Here is a 16,932-nt window from a genome sequence, read left to right on the forward strand (position 1 = left end):
GCCCATCCGGGCCGGTGAATAGCGGGGGGGCTATCAGTGGCGATTCTGGTCGTGTCAGGGGCGGGAAGGAGGCGTTTGTCGGGAAACGCGACTCCGACATTTTGCGGGGTTTGGAGAATAGCGGGAGGGCGTCGGAACAGCGTCGCTGTAAAAATTTCCGACGCCTGCTATTCTCCGAACCGTCGTGAGTCCGGAGAATCGCGCCCACAGCATCCCAATAAACACAGCATCACTGATAAACACAGCATTCCCAATAAACACAGCATTTCCAATAAACACAGCATTCTCAATAAACACGCATCCCTAATAAAGAAAGCATTCCCAATAAACACAGCATCCCAATAAACACAGCCTTCCCAAAAAAACAGCATCCCTGATAAACACAGCATTCCCAAAAGATACAGCATTCCCAATAAACACAGCATCCCAATAAACACAGCATTCCAGCGAACACAGCATTCCCAATAAACACATCATTCCCACTAAACACAACATCACAATAAACACAGCATTCCCAATAAACACCGCATACCTGATAAACACAGCATTCCCAATAAACACAGCATCCCAATAAACACAGCATTCCCGATAAACACAGCATCCCTGATAAACACAGCATTCCCAATAAGCAGAGCATCCCAATAAACACAGCATCTCTGATAAACACAACGTTCCCAATGAACACAGCATTCCCAAAAGACACAGCATTCCCAATAAACACGGCATCCCAATAAACACAGCATTCCAGCGAACACAGCATTCCCAATAAACACAGCATCCCTGGTAAACACAGCATCCCAATAAACACAGCATTCCCTATAAACACAGCATCCCAATAAACACATTATTCCCAATAAACACAGCATTCCCACTAAACACAGCATCCCAATAAACAAAGCATTCCGGCGAACACAGCATACCCAGCAAACACAGCATTCCCAATAAACACAGCATTCCCAATAAACACAGCATCCCTGGTAAACACAGCATTCCCAATAAACACAGCATCACTGATAAACACAGCATTTCCAATAAACACAGCATTCCCAATAAACACAGCATTTCCATTAAACACAGCATCTCAATAAACACAGCATTCCCAATAAACACAGCATTCCCAATAAACACAGCATTCCCAATATACACAGAAATCCTGGAAAACACAGCATTCCCAACAAACACAGCATCCCAATAAACACAGCATCCCTGGTAAACACAGCATCCGTATAAACACAGCATTCCCAATAAACACAGCATCTCAATAAACACAGCATTCCCAATAAACACAGCATTCCCAATAAACACAGCATTCCCAATATACACAGAAATCCTGGTAAACACAGCATTCCCAACAAACACAGCATCCCAATAAACACAGCATCCGTATAAACACAGCATTCCCTCCGTATAAACACAGCATTCCCAATAGACACAGCATTCCCACTAAACACGGCATACCAATAAATGCAGCATTCCCAATTAACACAGCATCACTGATAAACACAGCATTCCAGTGAACACAGCATTCCCAATAGACACAGCATTCCCACGAAACACAGCATCCCAATCAATGCAGCATTCCCAATTTACACAGCGTTGCCAATAAACACATCATCATTGATAAAAACAGCATTCCAGTGAACACAACATTCCCAATAAACACAGCTTTCCCAATAAAAATAGCATCACAATAAACACAGCATCACTGATAAACACAGCATCCCCAATAACACAGCATTCCAGTGAACACTGCATTCCCAATAAACACAGCATTCCAAATAAACACAGCAACCCAATAAACACAGCATCTCTGATATACACAGCATTCCCAATAAACACAGCATTCCTGGTCAACACAGCATTCCCAATAAACACAGCATTCCAGCGGACACTGCATTCCCAATAAACACATCATTCCAACGAACACGGCATTCCCAATAAACACAGCATTCCAAATAAACACAGTATTCCCAATTAACACCGCATTCGCATATAAACACAGCATCCCTCGTAAAAACAGCATTCCCAATAAACAATGCATCCCAGATAAACACAGCATTGCCAATAAACACAGCATCCCAATACACAAAGCATTCCACCAAACACAGCATTCCCAATAAACACAGCATTCCCAATTAACACAGCATTCCCAATAAACAACGCATCCCTGATAAACACAGCATTCCCAATAAACACAGCATCCCAATAAACACAGCCTTCCGGAAAAAAACAGCATCCCTGATAAACACAGCATCCCAATTAACACAGCATCACTGATAAACACAGCATTCCCAATAAACACAGCATTTCCAACAAACACAGCATTCCCAATAAACAACGCATCCCTAATAAACAAAGCATTCCCAATAAACACAGCATCCCAATAAACACAGCCTTCCCAAAAAAAACAGCATCCCTGATAAACACAGCATTCCCAATAGACACAGCATTCCCAATAAACACAGCATCCCAATAAACACAGCATTCCAGTGAACACAGCATTCCCAATAAACACAGCAACACTGATAAACACAGCATTCCCAATAGACACAGCATTCCCACTAAACACAGCATCCCAATAGACACAGCATTCCAGCGAACACAGCATACCCAGTAAACACAGCATTCCCAATCAACAGAGCATACCCAGTAAACACAGCATTTCCAATAAACACAGCATTCCCAATAAACACCGCATACCTGATAAACACAGCATTCCCAATAAACACGGCATCCCAATAAACACAGCATTCCAGCGAACACAGCATTCCCAATAAACACAGCATCCCTGGTAATCACAGCATCCCAATAAACACAGCATTCCCTATAAACACAGCATCCCAATAAACACATCATTCCCAATAAACACATCATTCCCACTAAACACAGCATCCCAATAAATGCAGCATTCCGGCGAACACAGCATACCCAGCAAACACAGCATTCCCAATAAACACAGCATTCCCAATAAACACAGCATCCCTGATAAACACAGCATTCCTAATAAACACAGCATCACTGATAAACACAGCATTTCCAATAAACACAGCACTCCCAATAAACACAGCACTCCCAATAAACACAGCATTCCCAATAAACATAGTATCACTGATAAACACAACAATCCCAATAAACACAGCATTCCCAATACACACAGCATCCCAATAAACACAGCATGCCCAATAAACACAGCAACACTGATAAACACAACATTCCCAATAAACACAGCATCCCTGGTAAACACAGCATCCCAATAAACACAGCATTCCCAATAAACACAGCATCTCAATAAACACAGCAGTTCCAATAAACACAGCATTCCCAATAAACACAGCATCCCTCGAAAATCAGCATCCCAATAAACACAGCATTCGCAATAAACACAGCATCCAAATCAACACAGCATCCTTGATAAACAGAGCATTCGCAATAAACACAGCATTCGCAATAAACACAGCATCACTGATGAACACAGCATTCCCAATGAACACAGCACTCCCAATAAACACAGCATCCCTGATAAACACAGCATTCCCAATAATCACAAAATTCCCAACAAACACAGCATTCCCAATAAACACAGCATCACTGATAAACACAGCATTCCAATAAACACAGCACTCCCAATAAAAACAGCATCCCTGATAAACACAACATTCCCAATAAACACAGCATTCCCAATTGACACAGCATTCCCAATAAAAACAGCATCCCAATAAACACAGCATCCCAATAAACACAGCATCACTGATTTGCACAGCGTTCCCAATAAACACAGCATTCCCAGTAAACACAGCATCACTGATTTACACAGCGTTCCCAATAAACACAGCATTCCCAATAAACACAGCATCTCTGGTAAACACAGCATCACTGGTAAACACAGCATTCCCAATAAACACTGTATCCCAATAAACACAGCATCACTGATCAACACTGTATTCCCAATAAACACAGCATTCCAGCGAACACTGCATTCCCAATAAACACAGCATACCCAATAAACACAGCATTCCCAATTAACACAGCATCACAGATAAAAACAGTATTCCCAATAAACAGAGCATTCCCAATAAACACTGCACTGCCAATTAACACAGCATCACTTATATACACAGCATTCCCAATAAACACTGCATTCCCAATAAACACAGCATTCCCAATTAACACAGCATCACTGATAAACACAGTATTCCCAATAAACAGAGCTTTCCCAATAAACAGAGAATTCCCAATAAACACAGCATTCCCAATAAACACAGCATCCCTGGTAAACACTGCTTTCCCAATAAACACAGCATTCCAGCGAACACTGCACTCCCAATAAACACAGTATTCCCAATAAACACAGCATTCCCAATAAACACAGCATTCCCAATAAACACAACATTCCCAACTAACACAGCATTCCCAATAAACACAGCATCACTGATAAACATAGCATTCCAATAAACACAACACTCCCAATAAAAACAGCATCCCTGATAAACACAACATTCCCAATAAACACAGCATTCCCAATTGACACAGCATTCCCAATAAAAACAGCATCCCAATAAACACAGCATCCCAATAAACACAGCATCACTGATTTACACAGCGTTCCCAATAAACACAGCATTCCCAGTAAACACAGCATCACTGATTTACACAGCGTTCCCAATAAACACAGCATTCCCAATAAACACAGCATCTCTGGTAAATACAGCATCACTGGTAAACACAGCATTCCCAATAAACACAGTATCCCAATAAACACAGCATCACTGATCAACACTGTATTCCCAATAAACACAGCATTCCAGCGAACACTGCATTCCCAATAAACACAGCATACCCAATAAACACAGCATCCCCAATTAACACAGCATCACAGATAAACACAGTATTCCCAATAAACAGAGCATTCCCAATAAACACTGCACTGCCAATTAACACAGCATCACTTATATACACAGCATTCCCAATAAACACAGCATTCCCAATTAACACAGCATCACTGATAAACACAGTATTCCCAATAAACAGAGCTTTCCCAATAAACAGAGAATTCCCAATAAACACAGCATTCCCAATAAACACAGCACCCCTGGTAAACACTGCTTTCCCAATAAACACAGCATTCCAGCGAACACTGCATTCCCAATAAACACAGTACTCCCAATAAACACAGCATCCCAATAAACACAGCATTCCCAATAAACACAGCATCACTGATAAACACAGCATTCCCAATAAACACAGCATTCCAGCGAACACTGAATTCCCAATAAACACAGCATTCCCAATAAACACAGCATCACTGATAAACACAGTATTCCCAATAAACGGAGCATTCCCAATAAACACAGCATCACTTATATACACAGCATTCCCAATAAACACAGCATTCCCAATAAACAGAGCATCACTGATAAACACAGTATTCCCAATAAACAGAGCATTCCCAATAAACAGAGAATTCCCAATAAACACAGCATTCCAGCGAACACTGCATTCCCAATAAACACAGCATTCCCAATAAACACAGCATCACTGATATACACAGCATTCCCAATAAACACAGCATCCCTGGTAAACACTGCTTTCCCAATAAACGCAGCATTCTAGCGAACACTGCATTCCCAATAAACATTGTACTCCCAATAAACACAGCATCCCAATAAACACAGCATTCCCAATAAACACAGCATCACTGATAAGTACAGCATTCCCAATAAACACAGCATTCCAGTGAACACTGCATTCCCAATATACACAGTACTCCTAATAAACACAGCATCCCAATAAACACAGCATTCCCAATAAACACAGCATCACTGATAAACACAGCATTCCCAATAAACACAACATCCCTGATAAACACAGCATTCCCAATAAACACAGCAGTCAAATAAACACAGCATTCCCAATAAACACAGCATCACTGATAAACACAGCATTCCCAATAAATACATCATTTCCAATAAACACAGCATCCCAATAAACACAGCATTCCCAATCAACACAGCATCACTGATGAACACAGCATTCCCAATAAACATCGACCGCAAACTTACTAATCAGCCCATTTACAGTTCCCTCCAAATCGTTTATAGATATTGCAAACAGCAAAGGCCCCAGCGCTGAACCGTACGGACCACTAGTCACAGCTCTCCAATCAGAAAAGCACCCTTCCATCTGTCTTCTGTGACTGAGCCAGTTCTGTATCCAGACAGATCTCCCATCTCTCTGTCTAATCTCTCTGCCTCCCTCAACATCTTCAAAGCTTGGGCAGATCACCCTGTAATCGTTGAAATTGCAGTGAAGACAATTTGACTTTGTGCTGAACTCTCCGAGGAATGGAACCTGGACTCCGGGCTTTTTCTGGTAAACATACATGGCACTTTTCCAAGTATGAAATTCCATTCCTAATGGGTGGGGAGAGAAACTGCTCCCAAGAACTCTGGTCTGATCAGTGCTTCCCAAAGCGAAACATGACTATTCGCGGCTGACTAATCCCGCCTGGTCTTCCAGACAGAGGTCCCAAATCGGTTATCATCTTTGGTTATTTTCGACATTCACTCACGAGGAGAATGATCTGTTGACCTGGATAAGCGGGTTGCTTAGAACAGAAGTTATACTGCTGTTCAATATCTCTGCAGTGGTGACATGGTAGTGATTGGGCGTGCCACAGTCCTGATAGCAACTGTGGTTCTGGAGAATGCGCACGAGGATTCCTCCAACACACAACTCAACTTCCTCCATCCCAGCTACTTCTCCTTCAAAAAGATCTCCATGGTGCAGGTAAGGTGATGATTAGACACAACTCATTTTGGAAACAGTGGAAGTTTACTTTGTACCTGTCCTGGGAGTGCTGTACCTGTCCTGGGAGTGTTTGATGGGGACAGTGCAGAGGGAGCTTTACTCTGTATCTAACCCCGTGCTGTACCCTGTCCTGGGAGTGTTTGATGGGGGCAGTGTAGAGGGAGCTTTACTCTGTATCTAACCCAGTGCTGTACCTGTCCTGGGAGTGTTTGATGGGGACAGTGTAGAGGGAGCTTTACTCTGTATCTAACCCCGTGCTGTACCTGTCCTGGGAGTGTTTGATGGGCACAGTGTAGAGGGAGCTTTACGCTGTATCTAACCCCGTGTTGTCCCTGTCCTGGGAGTGTTTGATGGGGACAGTGTAGAGGGAGCTCTGACTCTCTCTCCCTCTCTCTCTCTGTTGATGCTGCTGTGTCCAATGTTGAGGTCCCTGGTGGAAGGAGAGAGAGGATGGAGGAGAGCTGGAGCGGATTTGACTGACTGTGGTCGGATTCAGGCCTAAGATGGAAGGCTTACTTGGTGCTGTTTTGCTAAAGATCGTTCCCCACCGCCTGCAGCTCGAGGTGAATCAATGGTGGCCTGCTGCTACTGCTGGAGGCTCCGTGGATCGGTCCCTTGGACTGTTGAAGTAGATTTTTGGATTTTGGTACCTTTCCACTGACTTGTCTGTTTTGGAGAGACTATCTGGGGTTTTCCCCTGGACGTTGCCACGTGGTGGCCATTTTCTAGATTGTTAGTGAACTTTTCAAGCTGTACCAGGTGTCAGTGAGTTTAGTGTCAGACACAGTTTTGTTGCACTAGGACTGACTTTTTGGACTTTTGTGTTGACTCTGTCCATGTGGGTGAAACTGCTCTGTTTGCCGGTTGGGGCAGGTTACCATGGTGATGTGAAGGAAAGTCTCTCTCTCCTTTCCCACGCCCGGCTGTGGATCTTTCCGGTGTCTGTGCTCCTTACGGAGAGAGCCTTTCCTCCGATGTGAGACTACCGGGCCGGCGGGGTGGGAGGGGGTGGGGGGTGGGGAGGGGGGGGGGGAAGGGGAGGTGGGAGGGGGTGGGGGGGTGGGGAGGGGGGGGGGGGGAGGGGGAAGGGGGGGGGGGGGGTGATGAACAACACTTGGACTGACTTTTTGCTCTCTCAGGACCCAGCCTCTGAAACAGTCAGAGCCCGTGAGCTAGTCAGTGCAAACACCATGCGTTAGTCAGTAAGTCTGGTCAGGCTAGCCTCAGGTCTCCAGTCAAGTCAGCATAGTGTCAGCCCACAGTTGAACATGTATAATAGTTTAGACGTTGAATAAAATCGTGTTGCATCTCATCAAGTGTTGGAAGTCTGTCACTCGCTACACTGCATCAAACGCAGTCCACATCGACCCAGCTTACCCAACACATCATGGTACCAGGTAGTGATGCTGAAAATTGACGGACCTACCTTGAGTGAATCATCATTGACCAGCAAACATAGAAAACGTCCGCCCTCCTCCGCAGCTCCGCATCGCCGGCAACCACGGTGCAAATCGGAAGATCTTCAAACAAAAGTTCCAACTCTACCTTGAAGCCACCGACCTCGAGGCCGCATCGGACACCAGGAAGATTGCACTATTCCTCTCCACAGCCGAGGACCACGCCATCCGCATCTACAACTCCCTTACATTCGCTGAAGGCGAAGACAAGACTAAATTTAAAACAGTCCTGCTGAAGTTCGACAGCCACTGCGACATTGAGGTGAATGAGAGCTTTGAACAGTACATTTTCCAGCAGAGGCTTCAGGGTTCCTTTTCAATCCTTTATGACCCATCTCCGCATCCTCGCACAGCCATGTCACTATGACTCGACAACTGATTCCATGATCCGGGATCAGATCGTTTTCGGGGTCCACTCCGATTCCCTTCGCCAGCAGCTCCTGAACGTCAAGCAGCTCACCCTCACCATCGCCATCGAAACGTGTGTTCTCCACGAACACGCTAACAACCGGTACCCCCACATCTGGGCGGCAGAAACGGCAAAGCTAACCTCCCACGAGGCGGATCTGTTTAGCACAGGGCTAAATCGCTGGCTTTGAAAGCAGACCAAGGCAGGCCAGCAGCACGGTTCGATTCCCGTAACAGCCTCCCCGAACAGGTGCTGGAATGTGGCGACTAGGGGCTTTTCACAGTAACTTCATTGAAGCCTACTCGTGACAATAAGCGATTTTCATTTCATTCATTTCACCTTCCAATTTGCACCAAAGTTGCCGGCGATGTGGAGCTGCGGAGGAGGCGGAACAGGTGCAGGCCATCGCACAAATGCAGGGCCTAAGTATCGACGAGAGTGGCCATTTTGCACGCTTTTCACGGGCTCCTGCGCATGCAAGCCACGACCGACGGGACGGTGAGACCGACGACCAGACTGCGCAGGTGTGTACGTCGTTCGATCACACTGTGCATCCGCGTTGGCACACAGAACGTGCTGATGTTGGCGTCATGACGTGTCCAAATTGTGGCTCCGCCCATTTAAAGCGGCAATGTTCGGCAAAATCATGACGGTGTCTCCAGTGTGGCAAGCTTGGCCACTACGCAGCCCTTTGCAGATCTGCTCCACTGCCCAGCATCCAGCAATCCCAGCCACGGCACAGATGCGTCCGTTCCATACAGCAAGGCATACCAGATTCCGATCCCAACAGCCCAACAGATCCTGATGCTGAGTGCCTCAAATCCCCATTCCGGGTGGGCATCATTACGAAGCATGTGCTGCCTTTCTCCAAGATAGTGAAGCACCTCCCGATCCTCAGCGTGGATCCTGACGACAAGTGGTGTGCTGTTGTCAACAACCCACGGGGGTGCAGTGGGTTAGCACTATGGCCTCACGGCGCCGAGGTCCCAGATTCAATCCCGGCTCTGGGTCACTATCCGTGTGGAGTTTGCACATTCTCTCCGTGTTTGTGTGGGTTTCACCCCCACAACCCAAAGATGTGCAGGGTAGGTGGATTGGCCACACTAAATTGCCTCTTAATTGGAAAAAAAATGAATTGGGTACTCAAAAAAAAATTTTTTTTTAAAAGCTGGACACCGGCGCATAGGCGAACCTCATCTCGAAATCCAATCTCGACACCATCTGCGTCAGACCAAGTATTCTTCCACCGGCCTGCCAACTCCTTGACTACAATGGCAATGCCATAGCTGCCAGTGGCTCGTGCCATCTCGGAGTTTCCAATAAATCATTTAAAGCGACACTGCGATTTGGGATCGTAGGACCTGACAGAGCATCCCTGCTCGGTGCTCGGGCCTGACAGAGCTTCCCTGCTCGGTGCTCGGGCCTGACAGAGCTTCCCTGCTCGGTGCTCGGGCCTGACAGAGCTTCCCTGCTCGGTACTCGGGCCTGACAGAGCTTCCCTGCTCGGGCCTGACAGAGCTTCCCTGCTCGAGCCTGACAGAGCTTCCCTGCTCGGGCCTGACAGACCATCCCTGCTCAGTGCTCGGGCCTGACAGACCATCCCTGCTCGGTGCTCGGGCCTGACAGAGCTTCCCTGCTCGAGCCTGACAGAGCTTCCCTGCTCGGGCCTGACAGACCATCCCTGCTCGGTGCTCGGGCCTGACAGAGCTTCCCTGCTCGGTGCTCGGGCCTGACAGAGCTTCCCTGCTCGGTGCTCGGGCCTGACAGAGCTTCCCTGCTCGGTGCTCAGGCCTGACAGAGCTTCCCTGCTCGGTGCTCGGGCCTGACAGAGCTTCCCTGCTCGGTGCTCAGGCCTGACAGAGCTTCCCTGCTCGGTGCTCGGGCCTGACAGAGCTTCCCTGCTCGGTACTCGGGCCTGACAGAGCTTCCCTGCTCGGACCTGACAGAGCTTCCCTGCTCGGTGCTCGGGCCTGACAGAGCTTCCCTGCTCGGTGCTCGGGCCTGACAGAGCTTCCCTGCTCGGTACTCGGGCCTGACAGAGCTTCCCTGCTCGGTGCTCGGGCCTGACAGAGCTTCCCTGCTCGGTACTCGGGCCTGACAGAGCTTCCCTGCTCGGACCTGACAGAGCTTCCCTGCTCGGTGCTCGGGCCTGACAGAGCTTCCCTGCTCGGTGCTCGGGCCTGACAGAGCTTCCCTGCTCGGGCCTGACAGACCATCCCTGCTCAGTGCTCGGGCCTGACAGACCATCCCTGCTCGGTGCTCGGGCCTGACAGACCATCCCTGCTCAGTGCTCGGGCCTGACAGACCATCCCTGCTCGGTGCTCGGGCCTGACAGAGCTTCCCTGGTGCTCGGGCCTGACAGAGCTTCCCTGCTCGGGCCTGACAGACCATCCCTGCTCAGTGCTCGGGCCTGACAGACCATCCCTGCTCAGTGCTCGGACCTGACAGACCATCCCTGCTCGGTGCTCGGGCCTGACAGAGCTTCCCTGCTCGGTGCTCGGGCCTGACAGACCATCCCTGCTCGGTGCTCGGGCCTGACAGAGCTTCCCTGCTCGGTGCTCGGGCCTGACAGAGCTTCCCTGGTGCTCGGGCCTGCAAACCCCTGAACCTGGTTCAGCGAGTCCACACCATGTCATCCTCACAGGCGACGGCCTCACCTGATGAAAACTTCCAGGCTGACATTGATGACATCATCACCCAGTACCACAGCGTGTTCGACGGAATCGGCACGCTCCCATACCGATACAGAATCCTGCTCAAACCAAACGCCACCGCTGTGGTTCACGCACCACGTCGGGTGCCGGCGCCCCTCAAGGACCCGCCTCAAGCAGCAGTTACAGGACCTCCAGGACCAGGGCATCATACCAAAGGTCCCAGAACCCACCGACTGCGTCAGCTCCATGGTCTGCGTCAAGAAACTGTCGGGGGAGCTTCGAATCTGCATCGACCCCAAGGATTTAAACGGCAACATCATGAGGGAACATTACCCAATACCTAAACGAGAAGAGTTGACCAGCGAGATGGCTCATGCCAAATTCTTTACGAAGCTGGACGCCTCCAAGGGGTTCTGGCAAATACAGCTGGATGCATCCAGATCGCAAGCTGTGCACATTCAATACCCTGTTCGGTTGCTATTGCTACAACCGGATGCCTTTTGGCATCATCTCTGCCTCAGAGGTATTTCACCGCATAATGGAACAGATGATGGAGGGCATCGAGGGGGTGCAAGTGTACGTCAACGATGTCATTATCTGGTCCACAACTCCTCAAGAACACATTGATCACCTCAAGCAGGTATTCCACAGAATGTACGAGCATGGCCTCCAACTCAACAGGGCCAAGTGCTCGTTCGGTCAATCATTGGCGACTACATCTCGCAGCAGGGCGTGCGGCCAGATGCTGACAAAGTTTCGGCGATCAACGCCATGATGACCCCAGAGGACAAGAAGGCGGTCCTCCGCTTTCTAGGAATGGTCAACTTCCTCGGGCAGTTCATTCCCAACATGGCATCCCACACCACAGCCCTCCGCCATCTCGTCAGAAAGTCAACGGAATTCCAGTGGCTGCCCACTCATGAGAAAGAATGGCGTGAGCTGAGGGCAAAACTCACCACAGCCCCGGTTCTGGCGTTCTTCGACCCTACCAAGGAAACCAAAATATCCACTAACGCGAGCCAGGACGGTATTGGGGCGGTGCTCCTCCAACAGGATGACTCCTCCTCCTGGGCCCCGGTTGCGTATGCCTCCAGAGCCATGACGCCCACTGAGCAACGGTACGCTCAGATTGAGAAGGAATGCCTGGGCCTCCGAACGGTAATCGACAAGTTTCACGACTGTGTGTATGGCCTCCCAAAATTCACGGTTGAGACGGACCACAGGCCACTAGGCCACATCATCCAGAAGGATTGAAATGACCTGACGCCTCGGTTACAATGAAGCCTTCTCAAGCTACGCCGCTACGACTTTGAACTTGTCTACACGCCAGGCAAAGAACTCATTGATGCAGATGCCCTGTCCAGGTCTATCATCACACCCTGTGAACAAACGGACTTCGTCTGCCAAACCAACACGCAGGTACAATTGTGTGCTTCCAACCTTCCGGCCTCTGATAGGGTCATTCAAATTCTGAGGAAACGGCCAAGGATCCTCTGCTACAGCGGGTGATGCAGCACCTCACGAATGGCTGGCAGAAGGGACAGTGTCCCCAGATGACCTGACGGTGGTGGACGGCATCCTCATGAAGCTTGACAGAATCGTGATCCCGCAGAGCATGCGAGCTATGGTGCTCGGCCAAATCCACAAGGGTCACCTGGAGGTCGAGAAATGTCGACGCAGAGCTCGGGAGGCAGTCTATTGGCCGGGCATCAGCCAGGACGTTGCCAACATGGTCCTCAACTGCCCTACATGTCAGAGATTTCAGCCAGCTCAACCTAAAGAAACTTTGCAGCAACATGAGATAGTGACCTCCCCATGGTCCAAAGTCGGTGTCGACCTTTTCCACCCCAAGGGACGTGACTATGTCCTCCTGGTCGACTACATCTCCAGTTACCCATAAGTGGTGAAACTGTCCGACCCCACATCGACGGCAGTTATTAAAGCCTGCGAAGAAACGCTTTCCAGCCATGGGATACCGCTCACGGTGATGAGTGACAACGGTCCCAGTTTTTACAGCTAGGAATGGTCTGATTTTGCCCGGCTATACAACTTTCGTCACATCACCTCCAGCCCCCACTACCCGCAGTCAAACGGGAAGGCTGAAAAAGGGGTCCATATCGTCAAGAGATTACAACGCAAGGCTGCAGACTCAGGCTCCGACTTCAACCTGGCGCTGTTGGCATACAGGGCAACCCCGCTGCCCACTGAGTTGTCTCAAGTTCAGATGCTCATGAATCGCACTCTGCGAACCACGGTTCCAGCCATCCATCTTCCAAACCGTGACAACTTCCCGGTCAGACAGAAGATGCAGCATTCTCGGGCCCAACAGAAATCAGCCTACGACGCTCATGCCACGGATCTCCCCGAGCTGGTCCCAACTGATCATGTTCGTGTACAGCTGCCTGACGGCGGCTGGTCAGCCACAGCTGTGGTGGTCAAGCAAGTGGCCCCGAGATCGTTCCTCGTCCGCATGGCTAATGGCTCCTTCCTACAGACGGGCGCTGCGCAGAGTTCCACGCCCGCCACCCAACCGTGATGCCCCGCCTCCCACAATGCTTCCTCCGGACGTGCCCTACCACGAGGCCACCGATCTACCAGCAATCCTGCCGGCCTCTGCGACCACCGCATTGGCGACGGTCCCGCCTATCCAAGTGCAGGCGGCCCCTGATCCACGCCTGCGGCGGTCAACCAGAATTCATCGCCCACCACAGAGATTAAACTTATAGCCTGAATGTTTGCACAATTTTGTTTCCTCATCTGTAAATATTGTTTCTACGATTTCATCTGCCCTATATCTGCACTAGCGACACCTTCCTATATATATAAGTTCATGTTATCACATTCTGTATATAGTCATGTACATATACACATCCACAGGCACATGCACCTTAATATTTATTATCTGAACACAAACAATATAAAAAAAAGTGGGGATGTCATAATATACATCTGTGTATTATACACAATATGTGTATTATGACTAATGGAGCGCAGACAGGCAGTGATTGACACACAGGATGACCAATGAGCACACAGAACACAGCAGCCAATCACCAGACAGGACACGACCACTATAAAGCCAGAGGGAACCAGGTTTCCCGCTCTCTCTGGACCCAGCCACAGAGACAGTCAGAGCTGCTGAGCATAGCCATTGCAAACAGCATGCGGTAGCTAGTCAGTCTGGTCAGGCTAACACTAGGTCAAGTCAGCATAGTGTCAACCCACAGTTGAACATGTATATTAGTTAAGACGTTAAATAAAATCGTCTTGCATCTCATCAAGTGTTGGAGGTCTGTCTCTCGCTAAACTGCATCAAACGCAGTCCACATCGACCCAGCCCGCCCAACACATCAGGCGGGTGACGAACGAAGTGGCCATTTGCCGGCTTTCTGGCCTGTGGCCTGGAAATGTTTGTTTGGATTTAACTGGGAACATCTTCGGGAAGGAAACAGGGGGGTGATTGTGTACGTTTATGGGTGGGTTTCTGTATTTAGTGGATGTTTTTGACATGTTACTGTTTCCTGTTGTCTCTGATTATACTGTTCTATATGTTGATGAATTGTTTTGTTTTGGGCAGCAGGGTAGCATGGTGGTTAGCATAAATGCTTCACAGCTCCAGGGTCCCAGGTTTGATTCCCGGCTGGGTCACTGTCTGTGTGGAGTCTGCACGTCCTCCCCGTGTGTGCGTGGGTTTCCTCCGGGTGCTCCGGTTTCCTCCCACAGTCCAAAGATGTGCGGGTTAGGTGGATTGGCCATGCTAAATTGCCCGTAGTGTCCTGAGTGTGTGTGAGTGAGTGTGAGTGTGTGTGTGTGAGAGTGTGTGTGTGTGAGAGTGTGTGTGTGTGAGAGTGTGTGTGTGTGAGAGTGTGTGTGTGTGTGAGAGTGTGTGAGAGTGTGTGTGTGTGAGAGTGTGTGTGTGAGAGAGTGTGTGTGTGAGAGAGTGTGTGTGTGTGAGTGTGTGTGTGTGAGTGTGTGTGAGTGTGTGTGTGTGAGAGTGTGTGTGTGTGTGAGAGTGTGTGTGTGTGTGAGAGTGTGTGTGTGTGAGAGTGTGTGTGTGTGAGAGTGTGTGTGTGTGAGAGTGTGTGTGTGTGAGAGTGTGTGTGTGTGAGAGTGTGTGTGTGTGAGAGTGTGTGTGTGTGAGAGTGTGTGTGTGTGAGAGTGTGTGTGTGTGAGAGTGTGTGTGAGAGTGAGAGTGAGAGTGTGTGTGTGTGTGTGAGAGTGTGTGTGTGTGAGAGTGTGTGTGTGTGAGAGTGTGTGTGTGTGAGAGTGTGTGTGTGTGAGAGTGTGTGAGTGTGAGAGTGTGTGTGAGAGTGTGAGAGTGTGTGTGTGTGAGAGAGTGTGTGTGTGTGTGAGAGTGTGTGTGTGAGAGTGTGTGTGTGAGAGTGTATGTGAGTGTGTGTGAGAGAGTGTGTGTGTGTGAGAGAGTGTGTGTGTGTGTGAGAGTGTGTGTGAGAGTGTGTGAGAGAGTGAGTGTGTGAGAGAGTGAGTGTGTGAGAGAGTGAGTGTGTGAGAGAGTGAGTGTGTGTGAGAGTGTGTGTGTGTGAGAGTGTGTGTGTGTGAGAGTGTGTGTGTGTGAGAGTGTGTGTGTGTGAGAGTGGTGTGTGTGAGAGTGTGTGTGAGAGTGTGAGAGTGTGTGTGAGAGAGTGTGTGTGTGTGTGTGAGAGTGTGTGTGTGAGAGTGTGTGTGTGAGAGTGTGTGTGAGAGTGTGTGTGAGAGTGTGTGAGAGAGTGAGTGTGTGAGAGAGTGAGTGTGTGTGAGAGTGTGTGTGTGAGAGTGTGTGTGTGAGAGTGTGTGTGTGAGAGTGTGTGTGTGAGAGTGTGTGTGTGAGAGTGTGTGTGTGTGAGTGTGTGAGAGTGTGTGTGTGAGTGAGAGTGTGTGTGAGTGAGAGTGTGTGTGTGTGAGAGTGTGTGTGTGTGAGAGTGTGTGTGTGTGAGAGTGTGTGTGTGTGAGAGTGTGTGAGAGTGTGTGAGAGTGTGTGTGTGAGTGTGTGTGAGTGTGTTGAAGATATTGTATCTTGTGACTGTTTTTGCTGTGTAACTGTCGAATTGTTACTAAACCAAAACATTTCGAGGGAGCTTTACTCTCTTTCTAACCTGTGACGTTGTATTTTAGGAGTCGAGTGTTCAGATTGTGTGCAGTGATCAACAGAATGACAGGCTGATGGCAAGTGGAAGTTTAAGATGTGCTGTGAATCCTCCAGTCTTCAAGAAAGGTTCTCGTGTAAGTCTTTCTCATTCTGCTGAAGTTCTGAACATCTTAATGACAAATGGGCCGGGATTTTCCCAGGCCCAATTCCGGCGGAAACCCGCCGCCAACCACTCCGGCACCGCTCCAGCCGATGGCACAAGTTCACGCATGCACGGACCAGCGAGTGTATTTCCGCGCATTCACAGACCGACTGGTGTATTTCCACGCATGCGCGGGGGGTTCTCTTCTCCGCGCCGGCCCCCGGGCAATATGGCGGAGCCATGCAAGGGCCTGGCGCGGAGGAAAGAAGTCCCCCCCATGGAACAAGCCCACCCACAGATCGGTAGGCCCCGATCGCAGGCCAGGCCAATGTGGGCCCCCCCACCCCACAGGATCGGATGCCCCCGTGCCCTGACGA

General features: G+C 49.2%; 1 protein-coding gene across 5 annotated transcripts in view; it reads left to right on the plus strand.

The window, feature by feature from the left end:
* The window catches only part of LOC119957965 (integrin alpha-D-like), a 148,506-nt gene that overhangs the window by 49,286 nt on the left and 82,288 nt on the right, over nucleotides 1-16,932 (plus strand). For all 5 annotated transcript variants that reach the window (XM_038786201.1, XM_038786204.1, XM_038786205.1 and 2 more), the window contains exons 5-6: nucleotides 6,645-6,786; nucleotides 16,440-16,547. In XM_038786201.1, the coding sequence (XP_038642129.1) occupies nucleotides 6,645-6,786; nucleotides 16,440-16,547 (250 nt within the window). The remainder of the gene's footprint in view (nucleotides 1-6,644; nucleotides 6,787-16,439; nucleotides 16,548-16,932) is intronic.

The sequence above is a fragment of the Scyliorhinus canicula genome, chromosome 27 (assembly GCF_902713615.1).
Source record: "Scyliorhinus canicula chromosome 27, sScyCan1.1, whole genome shotgun sequence".
NCBI classification, from domain to species: domain Eukaryota; kingdom Metazoa; phylum Chordata; class Chondrichthyes; order Carcharhiniformes; family Scyliorhinidae; genus Scyliorhinus; species Scyliorhinus canicula.